Source organism: Leucoraja erinacea, chromosome 14 (assembly GCF_028641065.1).
Source record: "Leucoraja erinacea ecotype New England chromosome 14, Leri_hhj_1, whole genome shotgun sequence".
Taxonomy (NCBI): domain Eukaryota; kingdom Metazoa; phylum Chordata; class Chondrichthyes; order Rajiformes; family Rajidae; genus Leucoraja; species Leucoraja erinaceus.
The window spans coordinates 39225318-39242105 of NC_073390.1; the positions used below are offsets into that span (position 1 = coordinate 39225318).

The 16788-nt window shown below is 42.6% G+C and overlaps 1 protein-coding gene across 4 annotated transcripts in view; it reads left to right on the forward strand.

Moving 5' to 3' along the window:
• Positions 1-16788, forward strand: part of LOC129703610 (arf-GAP with coiled-coil, ANK repeat and PH domain-containing protein 2-like) — a 99096-nt gene that overhangs the window by 44007 nt on the left and 38301 nt on the right. For all 4 annotated transcript variants that reach the window (XR_008724593.1, XR_008724594.1, XM_055646210.1 and 1 more), the window contains exons 8-9: positions 2888-2983; positions 6563-6637. Coding sequence is in view for 2 of the 4 variants with exons in the window: in XM_055646210.1 (XP_055502185.1) it covers positions 2888-2983; positions 6563-6637 (171 nt within the window). In the remaining 2 variants the exon portion in view is untranslated. The remainder of the gene's footprint in view (positions 1-2887; positions 2984-6562; positions 6638-16788) is intronic.

Below are 16788 nucleotides of genomic sequence, written 5' to 3' on the forward strand. Positions count from 1 at the left end.
TCTTGGGTCGGGACCCTTCAGACTGATGGATAGGGAGTGAGAGACCTGGGGAAGAGATGGATGGAGTAAGTGACAGGCTAGAGATGAAAATGTCTCTATCCCTTTAAGGCTTCTCTTATCTCTGCATGCCCATCACCCTCTTTGACTGGCCAGCTTTGTGTATGGGGATATGGTCCCCAGATCCAACTGATTGATACAGAGTGGGAACAGTTGGATTCTCAGTACCAGTCACCGCAGATCTCCATATGGATCTGCCACTCTACACAAACGTGGCCTGTTTAATCCAACAGGTTCCTCATCCTAAACCAACCCTCAATCCACTGCAACATATTAATATTGTTTGGCGTCATTTTATGACGTGCCACATTATGGAACATGTTATGTGACCTGCTTGTAAAGTTACAAATACATTGCATTCACTTGTTCATCTTATCTACAGTATTCCACTTCTTACTATCGCAGACACACGATTGTTAAAAGGGATGTCTCTTTGGCCCCTGTTACTATTTTCGAAACATCTTACGATTATTTAATACTAGATTCCAGCTATTAATGTCAGTTTAACTAATCTCATTTCCCTTTTTCCTTCCTTCTTTCCCAACTTGTCGGGTTACATTTTCTACCGTCAGATCTGAAAGAACAGTTTTAAATTCTGTCAAATTTGGGAGGATCAAACATAGACATGTAAATGTGTCCAGATTTACTGGCTTTCAGTCCTCCTCATTTCCCCAACACTTTCTTTTAACAAATACTAATTTCTCTCAGCTCTTCATTCTTTCAGGACTACCTTTGCTATTTTTGTCTTGTTGTTGTGTTGTCTTCCTTGAAGCCTGAAGTACAAACGCTTTTTTTTTGTTCCATTTTCTTATTCCCTAGGGTCATTTCCCTGGTCCCAGTGTTCGAGAGATTTACAATAACTTTGGTGAATCCATTTTAATTTACAGAGCAAAGAAATTTTGACAATCTGTTTGTGTTTGTTGTAAGATTATTCTCACATTCCACCTTCCCTTTCTGTATCAAGTTCTTGGTTCTCATTTGTAAATTCTGAGGATTTTCTTCTCTTCGGCAACATGTATAAACCTTTTCTCGTTATCCAATACTACCTTCCCTTTTTGACCACAGCTTGATCATTTCCCCCACTCAGAGCTACGTGGTTCTCTTTAAATGCTGGCCATTTCTTATCCACTGTCTTGTCTTTTCCTGTGCTGTTGGAATCTATGAGATATGGATTGCGTGCAGATGGTTAAGAGATGGACTTGGCATCATGTTCAGAACAGACCTAGTGGCCGAAGGGCTTATTCTTGTGTTGTACTGTTCTCTGTCCTATCTACCAAAGATCCTATAGCAGAGCAAGATGGGTTACTCTCACGCAAAAGTGAGGTACGTTCATGGGCGGATTCATGGACGATTTTATGCCTCATTTTAGCAACCTGCCTCCGCCATCTTGTTCCGCCATCTTGCTCCGCTTTCTTGCTCCCGCCTTCTTGCTTCCGGCCAAAGATTGGATCCGCAGCGAGGAGAAGGAGTGCGCGGCCCGGGGCAGCGAGGAGAAAGAGTGCGGGGCAACGAGGAGAGGAGTGCGGGGCAGTGAGGAGGAGTGCGGGGCAGCGGGGAGAAGGAGTGTGGGGCCCGGGGCAGCGGGGAGAGGGAGTGTGGGGCCCGGGGCAGCGGGGAGAGAGGAGTGCGGGGCCCGGGGCAGCGGGGAGAAGGAGTGTGGGGCCCGGGGCAGCGGGGAGAGATAGTGCAGGGCCCGGGGCAGCGGGAGAAGAAGGAGTGCGGGGCCCGGGGCAGCGGGGAGAAGGAGTGCGGGGCCCGGGGCAGTGGGGAGAAGGAGTGTGTGGCCCGGGGCAGCGGGGAGAGAGAGTGCGGGGCCCAGGGCAGCGGGGAGAGAGGTCCGGAGCAGCGGGGAGAAGGAGTGTGTGAGCCCGGGGCAGCGAGGAGAAGGAGTGCGGGGCAGCGGGGAGAAGGAGTGCGCGGCCCGGGGCAGCGGGGAGAGAGAGTGCGGGGCCAGGGGCAGCGAGGAGAAGGGCATAGGGGGGGGGGGGGGGGGGGGGGGACATTGTAATAAGGGGGCAGGCAAGAGAGTGCCGGGGGAGATAAGGCCTAGTGTGTGTGAAGTTACAGGGAGGTTTACAATGTTTCTTATTTACAATGTTTCTTATTTAATGTCCCTTGTCTAGTCTGAAATAAAGTTCATTATTGGATTAGAAGAAATATAATTGTGTGTGTTATATACATTTATATAATTTTCATGTATGTGTGTTTATAAACATTTTATTCTTTAACAAGAATCAACAGAATTATGAACTAACAGAATTATGAATCTAACCCTATAATCACGCACAAAAAGTCCCCCCCTGTCAATCACCCTGCGAGTCGGGTCGGTTCCGGTTACTACAAAATCAACTCAAACATTGCTTGTGAGCCATTTAAAAAGAAATGATTTAAAAAACATTAAAAAAGACAATTACCAGAATCAAATTTTATTCTTGACAAGAAGTTTGAACTGACAGATTTATGAATCTAACCCACACAAACTGTTGCCCCGCAACATTGATTACAGTGCGAGTCGGGTCGGGTTAGGTAGGCTCAGGTTGCTAAAATGGGCGTGGAAAAATGCCCATGATCCCCTCCATAGCGTACTACACGTCAGTCCATTGCATTTAGCAGGAGTAGCCTATCTTGCTCTGCTATAGGATCTTTGCTATCTACTGTAGCCTGTTCCTTATATTTCTTGGTCTACTGATCTAGAAAAATGTCTGTATGCACAATGCAATAACTTAAAATGAATATTTAAACAATTATTGTCCCTGTATAATACTCTGCGCAAGTTCTTTACAAATTGTTATGTGTTGATTATATGTCTTTGTCTCTATTCCACTTCCAGATGTTGTCGTTCATGTATGCCCATCTTGCATTCTTTCACCAAGGATATGACCTCTTCATGGAACTGGAGCCTTACATGAAGGACTTGGGAGCACAGGTGAGATTTTTAAAGGCAATGACCAATTTTAAGCATTCTAAGAAAATTGGGATTTTATGTAAATTCCCACTCATTCGTGTTACTGTTGCTGACACTGAATAAAACGTACTAAACCCTGTCATTAAAGCTGTCCTGTTTCCACTGCCTGCCTCCATCTAGTGTGGGGATTGGTATGTGCAGCTGATTTGGACAAGTGCTGAGATCCAGAGGTGAGAGTGAGTGTACCTGATGCCATGGCAACATTTGACCCAGTGTGGCATCATTGGAAGTCTGGTGAATTAGAAGCTGATGGGTACTAAGGGAGAGCAGTGCAATGGTTGTGTGAGGCCTCGTTCAGAGGCAGATGCTTGTGCTTGTTGGTGGACATGGGGAGTTCTGCTGATTGGACAATGTTCACTTCCATTGTCAATACCTGAGGGAATGAAGTCCTTCTCACTGCATTAAATGAAAGGTCATAAGTGTTAGGTGTAGAATTAAGGCATTTGGCCACTCAAGTCTACTCAATCATGGCTGATCTATCTCCCTCACAACCCCATTCTCCTGCCTTCTGCCATAACCTCTGACACCCGTATTAATCAAGAATCTATCTATCTCTACCGTAAGAATATTCACTGACTTGGCCTCCGCAGCCTTCTGTGGCAAAGAATTCCACAGATTTACCACCCTCTGACTAAAGAAATTTCTCCTCATCTCCTTCCTAAAGGAACGTCCTTTAATTCTGAGGCTATGACCTCGAGCCGTAGACTCTCCCACTAGTGGAACCATCCTCTCCACATCCACTCTATCCAACCCTTTCACTATTCTGTATGTTTCAATGCGGTCAAAATGACAGTCAAAGTGCATTGCTGATAATATATATGGTATTCAGTTATTTGATTTTACACTTTCTCTCTTCATCTATATTTACAGTTATTTTGCCAATGCATTATTGTGGCAACATTAGAAACATTGACTTTCTACATTTGTACTTTTCCATCTGTCAGACTTGTGCAGCACAGAAATAGGCCCCTGCTCAACAATCTGTGTCCATCCCATGTCTCTCTAAAGATTTATTGTCTATCTACTTGACTGAATGTCTTTTCAACTTTATAATTGTATGCGGCTCTACAGCTTCCTAAGGCAACGTGTTCTTTATATACAAAATGCTGGAGTAACTCAGCGGGACAAGCAGCTTCTCTGGAGAAAAAAAATGGGTGACGTTTCGGGTCAAGACACTTCCTTCAGCTTTTATAAATAGGAGGAGGTGTCGTCTGAGAGTTGTTGGCTGGCCTCAACCCGGTAGAGGCCAGCGCGCCAGACTACCACGGCACCTCCCTTGTCAGCGGGTTTGATTATCAAGTCGGGGTTAATGTAGAGTGAGCGGAGGAGAAGGGTTCATTACTGGGTGGTGAGGACTCCTTCCCATAGCAAAAGGCCCAGAGGCGGAGGCGACGGAAGAAGAGCTCTTCATCGTGGCCGACCCGGAACCCGTCGAGGTGAGGGCGGAGGGGAACAAAGGTGAGGCCTCTGCTGAGGACAGACAGTTCTGTATCAGAAAGGGGGAGGTCAGAGGGGATGGTGAACACACAGCAAGGGTGGGGGTTGGGATCAGGGGAGGGCAGGTGAATGGGTGGAGGCCGAGGTGATGTCTGGGGGAGGTGGGTGGTGAACACATGGCAAGGGTGGCGGTTGGGGTCGGATGAAGGCAGGTGAGTAGATGGAGGCCGAGGTGATGTCTGGGGGGGGGGGGGGGGGATACCCATTCTGTGTACCCCACATTCCTTGTAGAAAAATAATGATTGCCTCTCGGGTTCCTTTTAAATGTTTCCCCTTTTACCGTAAACCTTTCCCCGCTAGTTTTAGACTCGTGGGAAAATGACAGAGCATCCAGCTTACTTACACCCCTCATGATTTGATATAACTCTATAAGGCCCCCCCCTCCATCCGATGGTCTGGGGAATAGGTTTCCAGCCTGTCCAGTCTTTTATAACTCGTCCTCCAGTCCCAGTAACATCCTGGTGAATGCTCTCTGCAACCTTTCGAGCATAATGACATCCTGCCCTTGTGAGATGCACTAATTTCTTCAATAACAGGGTATGCAGACGACAAAAGCAGCGGTTTCTCCCAGTGCTGCTCCGCTAACTGCTGCAGGTATATTGGATATTCTTGTTATTCTCTCTTGAGGTTTATATTTCCTACATTTGCTGTGACCTCTATGTGTACTGAGATTAAAGTGAAGCAGGGACATGAGAACTGTTGGGCCAAGTGTGATTCACCCCCACACTCGTGTGCAGAGTTAATTTTAGCTGGACAGAAATAGGACTAATATCATTATGCAAGAATTTAGAATAACATTTTAAACTGAAAAGATGTTTTACATTTAGTCTATTAAATTGATATGCCTTCTAGAAATGTATTTTCTTATAGGTTAAATAATCATGCGCAACGTCCAGCCATTTTTTGGTACTTTATTAGATGAAAATCTTGTATTTAATCATGTTTACATTTCTGCATAATTAATGCAGTTGCACTCAGCATCAGTATCTGTGCCACTCGTCCACCCTGACAGGCATTGATAGTTGCTAATGCAGGCAACAATGATTGTGCATTGCAACATTCACTAATGTGTGCATTCTGTGCATCACATTCACAATTTATTTAGAACCACGTCATCTTTCTCATTTTTAGACAGATTTATGATCAATACCTAATGCCTGCTGCTGTAAGTATCAACTGGACCACAGAACAAGCAGTCAGAATGAATCCAGCAAGGTGCGATGTTTCTTCAGAATTATAAAGAACCAAATGTAAACTAGGTGTATGAGATCGGACGATGCTGAATCTATTCTCAGTGGTGAACAGATTGACTTGCTGGAATCTTGTCAATTTTGTTCACTGTGGAAATAATCTGAGACATCAGGACAATAGACAATAGGTGCAGGAGTAGGCCATTCAGCCCTTCAAGCCAGCACCGCAGGACATGGGCTGTTAGAATTAATTTAGTGTTGCTCCAGAAATCTGCCAATTGTTTGGTTATGGTTTCATTATTTTGTAAGTTTTCTTTATTATTTATGATTAATTTAAGTTTCACAATTTAGGGATTTAACTAAAAAGTCAATGTCTTGTTCTCAATCTGTATTCTTTGGAGCTTGGAAGAATTTGGAGTGATCTTATTGAAACGTGCAGGATCCTTGGGGAACAGATGCAGTAGATGTTGAGATGTACCCACTGTTTGGAGACCCTGAACCAGGAGTAGTTACAAGATCTGGGCTTGGCCATTTAAAACAGGTGCATAGGGATTTCTTGCAGAAGGTGGAGAATCTTGAAATTTGCTATCACAGTTGGTTCACTGGATCACAGGGTATTTAATGAAGAATAAATGAATGTTTGATAGCTCAGCGAATTGAGGGCTGGGAAGAGAAAATGAGGCCTGGGGCTGATCAGATACGATATTGAATAGCAGAGCTGCAGTCTGAAGAAGAGTCTCGACCCAAAACGTCACCTATTCCTTTTCTCCAGAGATGCTGTCTGACCCGCAGTTACTCCAGCTTTTTGTGTCTCTCTGCAGTTTCTTTATGTTGTTGTGTTGTGTTTCAACAGCTGGATAAATTAGCCGTGGATGCAGCTAAAGAGAAGAGAGACATGGAACATAAACACTCCACTATTCAACAAAAGGTACAAGGGCAGTAGTGAACAACCATAGTTGTTAACCATAATCCTTCGATTTATTCATTTTGATTATACATCCTCAGCCTGTGGCAACTGCATTGAACTAATTTTGCAATAATGGCAGCACAGGCCTCGAAAGTGCCTCTTAATTGTCATTCATACGGCTGTCGTATGAATGCCTGCTTTTTATGTGAACCAACACTGGTTGAAATGGGATATGTCACCAACCTTTAATTGCAGTTAATTGTACATATTTTCAAATATAAAATGATTGATACATGCTTTTCTGAAATTAAGCAGAAACCCAAAATGCATGATTGAAAGCTCATTGTACGAAATGGGAAACCTACTATCATTCCAACAATTACAATTAAAATTTAAACTGAAAAAACAACCAATATTTTAAATATCTTCAGATTTGCGATTTCATGAAAAAATATATACAAGGATATCAAAAAACAACTCCTGAATTATTGGAAGAAGAAATGAATATTGAAGCTGACTCACAATATCATATCTATATAATAGTATTCTAAATATAGACCTACCATCGACAGAGGTACTTAGAGAAGAGTGGGAACGGGAACTAATGATAAAAATTACGAAGGTTACATGGGAAAAATACTTGATGAAATGTTCACAAATTCACAAATGTTCGATTAATGTAAGACAATATAATTCAATTTAAAATTTGACATAGATTATATTATACAAAAACAAGATTGAACAAATTTTATCCAAATATTTCCCCCATTTGTGATAAATGGCTATCCCAAAACGCAACTATAACGCACTCCTTAGTTTCCTGCATAAAACTTTATAGATTTTGGAGTGATATTTTCGAAATATTTACAAAATTATTCAAGATAAGAATGGAACCTAATACTGAAATGATTATATTTGGAGTAATGGAAGATGGGAATAAATTGAACACTTCTCAAAATTTATTTTTTAACTATGGTTTAATAATAGCAAAAAAATTAATACTTATATTTTGGAAAAATACATCAATACCAACTTAAAATGTGGATTGCAAGTATGTTGGACACGCACATCTTGAGGAAATGCGATTCCTCCTAATGAATAAATCAGACCAATTCATAACGAGTTGGTCTCCATTTGTTGTCTTTTTGGAAACATATGGTGCAACACAATTGTAAAAACTAACTGTTTCAGGACTCGACGAGGGTTGGTCGAGATTATAAACAATGATCTCCTTACCTTTTTTAAAAATTTTTTTTTTTTGTCTTATTCTCTTTTTTCTATTTTCTTTTTCTCAACTTTCTTCACTCATTCATCCTTTTTTCTTTTTCTTCACACACTATATATCTCACGCCTTTCTATCCTTTACTATCTAATTTCTTTTTCTTATTCTCATCTTTCTTTATTATAACAAAAAAAATAAGAAGCTGTACATAAAATGTATTATGAAAATATATATTAGGCACTTTGGTGCCATATGATTGTACTTCTAATAAAATAAAAATATTTAAAAAAAAAGAAAGCTCATTGCTAAACATAAATATTAAAATGATTCATTTCATTTCATCGGGGCTGAGGTCTCTTTCCATCATTAAATTTTAAGTAAATTCTACACATTTGTTTAGAAACATAATACTTTCTGAATCTATTTACTTTTCTATGCTCCACCTTCTTCACACTCCCCTCCCTGATGGACATCTACACCTCCCGCTGCCTTAGCAGGGCAAAGAAGATCACCAAAGACAGCTCCCATCCTGCGTTTGGACTGTTCGACCTGCTGCCCTCTGGAAGGCGCTATAGGTGCATCAAATCCAGGACAAACAGACTCAGGAATAGCTGCTTCCCGAGAATTATATCTACCATGAATTCAAATCCACACATGCACTGACTACACCACCCAACACGGACTTCCATCTGTATATATGTATATATGTATGTTGCGCCGTAGAATTTGTGCACCTATTCACCCCCCCCCCATCTCCCCACCTTTTTGTTTTTCTGTTTCTTGTTTTTTGTGTAAAATTGTATGTATGCACTGAGTACGAGCAGCTTTCAGTTTCACTGTACATGTATAGTGACAATAAATGGCATATCCATATCCACTTCATGTGTTAACTTGGTCTTTCCATAGCTTTGGAGCATTGAACAAGCAGCTATAATGAACTTTCCTTCCTTTTTCTTAAATGCATATCAAAGGCTGCCCTTCAGGTAAGTCACTGCACCTGTCTGTGTACCTCTACGCCGGGCACGCACAATATGAATGGTGCCAGGGGTCCATAAATATAGATTCATACAGGCTGGAAACATACCCATCAGCCCAACTTGTCCATGCTGACCCAGATGCCCCATCTGCCCGTGTTTGACCCATATCCCTCTCGGCCGTTCCTATCTATGTACCTGTTCAAAGGTCTTTTAAATGTTGTTATTGTACCTGCCTGAACTACCTTTTCTGGCACCTCGTTCCATTCACCCACCACCCTCTCTGTGAAGAAGTTGCCCACTCAGGCTCCTTTTAAATCTTTCCCCTTTTACCTTAAACCAACTCTGGTTCTTGATTCCCCAGTTCTTGGTGAAATACAGTGTGTATTCATATTATCTATTCTCCTTGTGATTTTATACACCACTATGAAATTATCCCTCAGTCTCCTGCGCTCCACAGAATGAAGTCCTGGCCTGCCCAATCTCTCCCTTTAGCTCAGGCTTGAGTCATTTTCCATACAATGGGTTACCTCATCCAGCCACAGCTGAAATAGTCCAACATGGATGTGCCATCAACGTTTGTTCCATTAGTTTTCTACTCTCTTCTGTTCTATTCTTTCAAATATCCTAGTCCAATCATAACTTTATCTCCTTTTCTGACCACCAAACCTGAACTAAGTGCTCCTGATTTTGTGAAAGCATTTTAAAATGATTTGCTTTTATAGCACTCATTTATAGTTATGACCAGCAATTGATGCAAGTTGGATCCTTTTAAAAGTGTCCGATATATTATACACACGGATCAGAATTTTCCTTAAATCGTGAGAATTCCTGTGGTGCAACAGGACTGCGTGCTGGTCCGAAAATCTGTTTGAGCATAGATTTGTGTTTGTTGAAATCTAAACTTTGTGATAGTTAATTTTTCTTTTTGCTGTAGGATGTTGTATGAAGGAAGGGCAGATACTGGTTTCAAACCGAAGAGAGACATAAAATGCTGGAGTAACTCAGCGCAGGCAGCATTTCTGGAGAGAAGGAATGGGTGGCGTTTCAGGTCGAGGAGTCTGAAGAAGGGTCTTGACCTGAAACGTCACCCATTCCTTCTGTCCAGAGATGCTGCCTGTTCCGCTGAGTTACTCCAGCATTTTATGTATATTTTCTTTTTGCTGCATGAATGTTGAATCAGTGGTTCTTGCAATTGTTTTACTGTTGAACTTTGTGCATAAGGAGCAGGGTTTGTTGAAGTGTTGGAGGTGCTGGGTTTGAATAGATGAGCAGCAGCTACTGTGCCTTGTACTCACCGGCACTAATGATGCTGTGAAGAGCACTGATCCTTATCCTGACCTTTCTCCCACTCACTGCACATATTGTAAATTGCTGCTTGTGAAGTAAACCAACACCTTTTGAAATGGGATATGTCACTCACATTTAATTGCAGTTAATTGTATACTTCGCACAGAACATTTAAAAAATGTGATCTTCTACTAAAGGAAGTTTGTTTTTCCATTGGCAAATCAGAATGTAAGTGATCTCTGAGGCCATGGGTTTAAATTATAAGGGTGTGTTTCAGAGCATTCAGCAAAAAATATCATAATTACTAAAATGCTGGGGTTTTTTGTAATATGTTTACTAGAACTTGGGAAAGAATGATGAAAAAATATACAGATGTTGGATGTAAACTTGTGTACTGCTGGATCTAAATTGTTATTGTTGCAGTTATCCCCTGAAAATGATTTTGTTTATTATATATTGTGAAGTGATTCCTGATTGCATCAGTTTAGGTTTTTTATTCTCATGTGTACTAGGTACAGTGAAAAGCTTTGTTCTGCATGCTATCCAGTCAGATAAGATATCTGAAGAAGTGTCCCGACCGGAAACGTCACCTATCCATGTTCTCCACAGATGCTGCCTGACCCACTGAGTTACTCCAGCACTCTGTGAAACGTCACCTATCCATGTTCTCCACAGATGCTGAGTTACACAAGCGCTCTGAAACGTCACCTATCCATGTTCTCCACAGATGCTGCCTGACCCACTGAGTTACTCCAGCACTCTGTGAAACGTCACCTATCCACGTTCTCCACAGCTGCTGCCAGACCTGCTGAGTTGCTCCAGCACTCTGTGTCCTCAGATGTACCACACATAAATACAATCGTCAAACTCGACTACAATAGATAGAGCAGGGGAAAGTACGGAGTGCAGAATATAGTTCTCAGCATTGTAGCGCATCAGTTCCAGAGACAAAGTCCAATACCCACAATGGTGTAAAGGTGAATCGGACAGTACCCTAGCTTATGGAATGACCTTTAGCAGAGGAGAAGAAGCTGAGAAGAGGCCTGATAACAGAGGAGAAGAAGCTGTGCCCAAGTTTACAATAAGATACGATAGAACTTTATTTCTCCCAGGAGGGAAATTGATCTGCCAATGGTCATAAAAACACAAAATATATGAAACATGAAATTAAAGTGACGGGTGGAAAGGATTGTGGATGTGGGGGGGGGGGATCCGTCTCAGTCAACCCCATGACTGAAGGGGGAGGAGTTGTACTATGAGTTAGCCACAGGGAAGAATATCTCCTGTGACGTTCTGTCCTGCATCGTGGTGTTGGGCACCCCAAAATTTATCTGAAAGCTTTGATGTTTGGTGAATGAATTAAATATCACTGAATCAACCTAAATATTCGAAGTTGCATTAGAGATATTCTAAAAACACAGTTAAATGGATATGCATAAAACAGCACATGAACCACTGACTGTTTATTGACTGTTATATTATTATCAGGCAGCCATCAGCTGACCACTTGGTGAGGGAGGAGTTACTCAGAACATGATCTAGGTCCTTGCTAATGTAATGGGTTGTGCATCATGGGCGGATACATCCAGGTTTATAAATAATTACTTATTGTTGGTGCAGAGAATTAAGGGGAAAATATTGTCGGAGCTTCAAAGGTAGAGTTTAAATATAAAGCAGTTAATGCAAGGCAGTTGCTAAGTATCTGGAGCCCAGACTGGTTGCTATGAAATTTTTCACCATCTTGAAAGAAAAATTGCTGTGTTTGCCAGGATTATAGTTTATTATTGTTTCTAAGATCGGTTACAATGAGACTCTTCAGATTTCATTACGTGTTATATATGGTAAGTTGTTTTCTGTGAAATATGTTGATGTAAATGGTATTTGAAGTGAATGTTTTCAGTAACAGGAATGCTGTTCCTTCAGTGGGCTATTTTGTTTTGGTTTTAAATGTGACTGATAAATGCAGCATAACATAATTTATAAATTATATTCTTAAAGATGAATGCAATCTATGGATTATGTTTTGTTGTAACTAGCTGTTGTGTATGAGTACCAAATGTCATGACATAGTTTTATTTTAGCCGAATGGAATAGATGATCTGACTGCGCTAATGCTGCATGTTATTGAATCGCCTTCAGTTTGACATTAAAAGGCAGTGAGTTCTTAAATAACCAAGACAAAAAACTGCAGATACTGGACTCTAGAGAAAATAGCAAACTGTTCGAGGAACTCGGTGGAAGCTGCTGAATCCTCGACAAGCTGCATTTTGAGAGGTTGCATTGAACGTTGGAGCAGAGAGATCCCTCATTCTCATCGCTTTCTGCTCGTAAAAGGATTTACAACACTTGCTTGTTCACATGCATTTACAGCTTGGGGTTTATAGTCTTGGACAATAGACAATAGGTGCAGGAGTAGGCCATTTGGTCCTTCGAGTCAGCACCGCCATTCAATGTGATCATGGCTGATCATCCCCAATCAGTACCCCGTTCCTGCCTTCTCCCCATATCCCCTAACTCCGCTATTTTTAAGAGCCCTATCGAGCTCTTTCTTGAAAGCACCAGAGAACCTGCCTCCACCGCCCTCTGAGGCAGAGAATTCCACAGGTTCACCACTCTCTGTGAGAAAAAGTGTTTCCTCGTCTCCTTTCTAAATGGCTTACTCCTTATCCTTAGTCCTGGTTCTGGACTCCCCCAACATCGGGAATATGTTTCCTGCCTCTAGTGTGTCCAAGCCCTTAACAATCTTATATGTTTCAATGAGAGCCCTCTCATCCTTCTAAACGCCAGAGTGTACAAGACCTGCTGCTCCATTCTCTCAGCATATGACAGTCCCGCCATCTCGGGAATTAACCTTGTAAACCTACACTGCACTCCCTCAATAGCAAGAATGTCCTTCCTCAAATTAGGGGACCAAAACTGCACACAATACTCCAGGTGTAGTCTCACTAGGGCTCTGTACAACTGCAGAAGGACCTCTTTGCTCCTATATTCGATTCCTCTTGTTAGAAAGGCCAACATGCCATTTGCTTTCTTCACTGCCTGCTGTACCTGCATGCTTACTTTCATAGACTGATGTACAAGGACGCCAGAATCCTGTTGTACTTCCCTTTTTCCCAACGACGCCATTTAGATAGCAATCTGCCTTCCTGTTTTTGCTACCAAAGTGGATAACCTCACATTTATCCGCATTAAACTTCATCTGCCATGCATCTGCCCACTCCCCCAACCTGGCCAAGTCACCCTGCATTCTCATAGCATCTTCCTCACAGTTCACACTGCCACCCAGCTTTGTGTCATCTGCAAATTTGCTAATGTTACTTTGAATCCCTTCATCCAAATCATTGATATATATTGTAAATAGCTGCGGTCCTAGCACCGAGCCTTGCGGTACCCCACTCGTCACTGCCTGCCATTCTAAAAGGAACCCGTTTATCCCTACTCTTTGTTTCCTGTCTGCCAACCACTTCTCTATCCATGTCAGCACTCTACCCCCAATACCATGTGCCCTAATTTTGCCCACGAATCTCCTATGTGGGACCTTATCAAATGCTTTCTGAAAGTCCAGGTACACTACATCCACTGGTGCTCTCCCTTGTCCATTTTCCTAGTTACATCTTCAAAAAATTCCAGAAGATTAGTCAAGCATAATTTCCCCTTCGTAAATCCATGCTGACTCGGACCGATCCTGTTACTGCTATCCAAATGTGCGGCTATCTCATCTTTTAGAATTGACTCCAGCATCTTCCCCACCACCGATGTCAGGCTAACTGGTCAATAATTCCCCGTTTTCTCTCTCCGCCTTTCTTAAAAAGTGGGATAACATTAGCTACCCTCCAATCCACAGGAACTGATCCTGAGTCTGGAGAATTGGAAAATGATCACCAATGCATCCACGATTTCTAGAGCCACTTCCTTAGTACCCTGGGATGCAGACCATCAGGCCCTGGGGATGTATCAGCCTTCAATCCCATCAGTCTATCCAACACCATTTCCTGCCTAATGTGGATTTCCTTCACCCCAGATCCTCTGGCCACTACTATAGCAGGAAGATTGTTTGTGTCCTCCTTAGTGAAGACAGATCCAAAGTACCTGTTGAACTTGTCTGCCATTTCCTTGTTCCCCATAATAAATTCACCTTTTTCAGTCTTCAAGGGTCCAACTTTGGTCTTAACTATTTTTTTTCTCTTCACATATCTAAAGAAGCTTTTACTATCCTGCTTTATATTCTTGGCTAGCTTACCTTCATACCTCATCTTTTCTCCCCGTAATGTCTTTTTGGTTATCTTCATTTGTTCTTTAAACATTACCCAATCCTCTTGCTCCCCGCTCATCTTTTCTACGTTGTACTTCTTCGCTTTAATTTTTTTGTCTTCACTTGGCCTTTTTACCAGATGCCCATATCCTTTAAAATGCAAACAGAAAATATTGGAAGTGCTCAGTTGGCCAAGCAGTATCCATGGGAAGAGAGAGTTAACTACTCTAATCTGCGTGAAGGGTCCCGGCCCAAAACCTCACCCATCTTTTTTCACCAGAGATGCTGTCTGTCCCGCTGAGTTACTCCAGCACTCTGTGAAATGTCACCTATCCATGTTCTCCACAGATGCTGCCTGACCCGCTGAGTTACTCCAGTACTTTGTGTCTATCCTTGGTATAAACCAGCATCTGCAGTTCTTTGTTTCTGTACTTTATCTGTAAAGGCTTGTCCAGAAATTCAATAGGAACTGTAGAGAATGACACCTCATTTTTATATCAATTCCTTCTATCAAAGTACAGCTTACACTTATAAATCGTAAAAACAGTTGTAGATCTAATTTAGTGCTTCACTTTTTCCAATTCTTTTTTTCCCAGTAATAAGTCACCTGTTAGTTCAAGGGATGCAAATGATTATCCCAACCTTGCCCAAAATCCTCTGCTGACTTTCTGCAGGAACAAACCCATTGTTTAAAATAGAAAGCTTTGAGCAACAGAGTCAGGCCAATGCTACACCAAACTGCCCCAAGTGTTTAATGATTGATGCAATGCATTATGTTCTTGGAATACCATAGGATGTTGCTGAACCGTAATGAAACCATGGTCAGGATTAAATATGAATGTTTCTGATCCTGCTGTAGGTAGACAGTTACCTGTTATAGCTTTAGTTTTGACTGCCTTCTCCCAATTCTGTGAGTAATTTGATGTTCATGCGAGATCAGGTTAATAAAACAGTAATAGGTAAATAATACAATATTTATGGTAAATTATTCCCCCTGCATTATTAAATTCCAATTCTAAAGACTATGTAGTGAATGGTTGGTGCTAATTACACTGGACTGATCTAAGGCTCTGCCTCCTTTGCCAATCTTGGTGATCGGGTTTCACTTCTGCTTTGGCATTGATCCCCCATTGCTTCTTGTGAATGACCCTTGTGTTCACTCCTTTCATATGTCAACTGTCTTAAGCCCCCGTCCCACTTACGTGTCCTTGGCACGCTAATTACGCGACCTCCCGGTCACGTTGAGGCGCGACTGTCCCGCGAAGGACGCGCGCGATTTCATGCGCCCGCACAGCCGTCTGGAGCGCGTGACGTCCTTTGAAGATGGACACAAAATGCTGGGGTAACTCAGCGGGACCGGCAGCATCTCTGGAGAGAAGCAATGGGTGACGTTTCTTGTCGAGACTTCTTCAGTCTGAAAGAAGGGTCTTGACCCAAAACGTCACCCATTCCTTCTCTCCAGAGATGCTGCCGGTCCCGCTGAGTTACTTCTGCATTATGTGTCTAGCTTCAATTTTCTTGGCCCCGCTCTCAGAGTAGGAGTGGTGGCGGATCCGGACCGCAACGGCCGTGAGCCCCAGGCTGAGTTCAGCAATCGTTTGCCTGCTTCTGCTGCTGTTGGAGGTGACCTACTTTGGTTGTCAGTTACGCGACAGGCTGTTGGCGCACAAAGATTTTGTTCGCTACAAAAATTTCGGAGCCCCGCGCGATGTCGCGCACAACTACATACCCCTCCGCGCTTCTCAGTGGGACCGGCCCCGCGCGGCCATTCGATGCCCGTGCGCCTCAACGTGACCACGAGGTCGCATAATTTGCGTGCCAAGGACACGTAAGTGAGACAGGCCCTTTACGGTTATAAAGGACATCGTGTACAACTATGTCACAATGCCTCATCTTTTAACCTCTCAACATCCTTGCAGATGTTATTGTACACATCCTCTTTCAAAATGTATCTCCCTTATTTCTTCGTGTTCACCTGCATGAAGCAGGTCTCTCCTGATTTAGACAGTAGTCCTCTAGAAAGGTTGACACCTGTCAATTTTTAATTGCCTTCTGGGAGTGTATTCAAGAGAGAGTTAGTTATAGCTCTTAAGGCTAACGGAATCAGGGGATATGGGGAGAAAGCAGGAACGGGGTACTGATTTGAGATAATCAGCCATGATTATATTGAATGGGGGTGCTGGCTGGAAGGGCCGAGTGGCCTACTCCTGAACCTATTGGCGATGTATCTACGAGTGGGTGGACAGCTGTCCTTTTGTATGTGGCCAGTGCTCTATTTCCTTTTCCCTCTCGGCCGTATCCACTGCTATTCGAGCTTTACTTCTTGAATTACCTCCCCTGTTGCTGTAATAGACACCAACTTGTGTCACATTCTTGTATTCAGCCAACCAGACAGCCTTCGTGATCATCAACTTGTTCTAAGTATTCAGTTTGT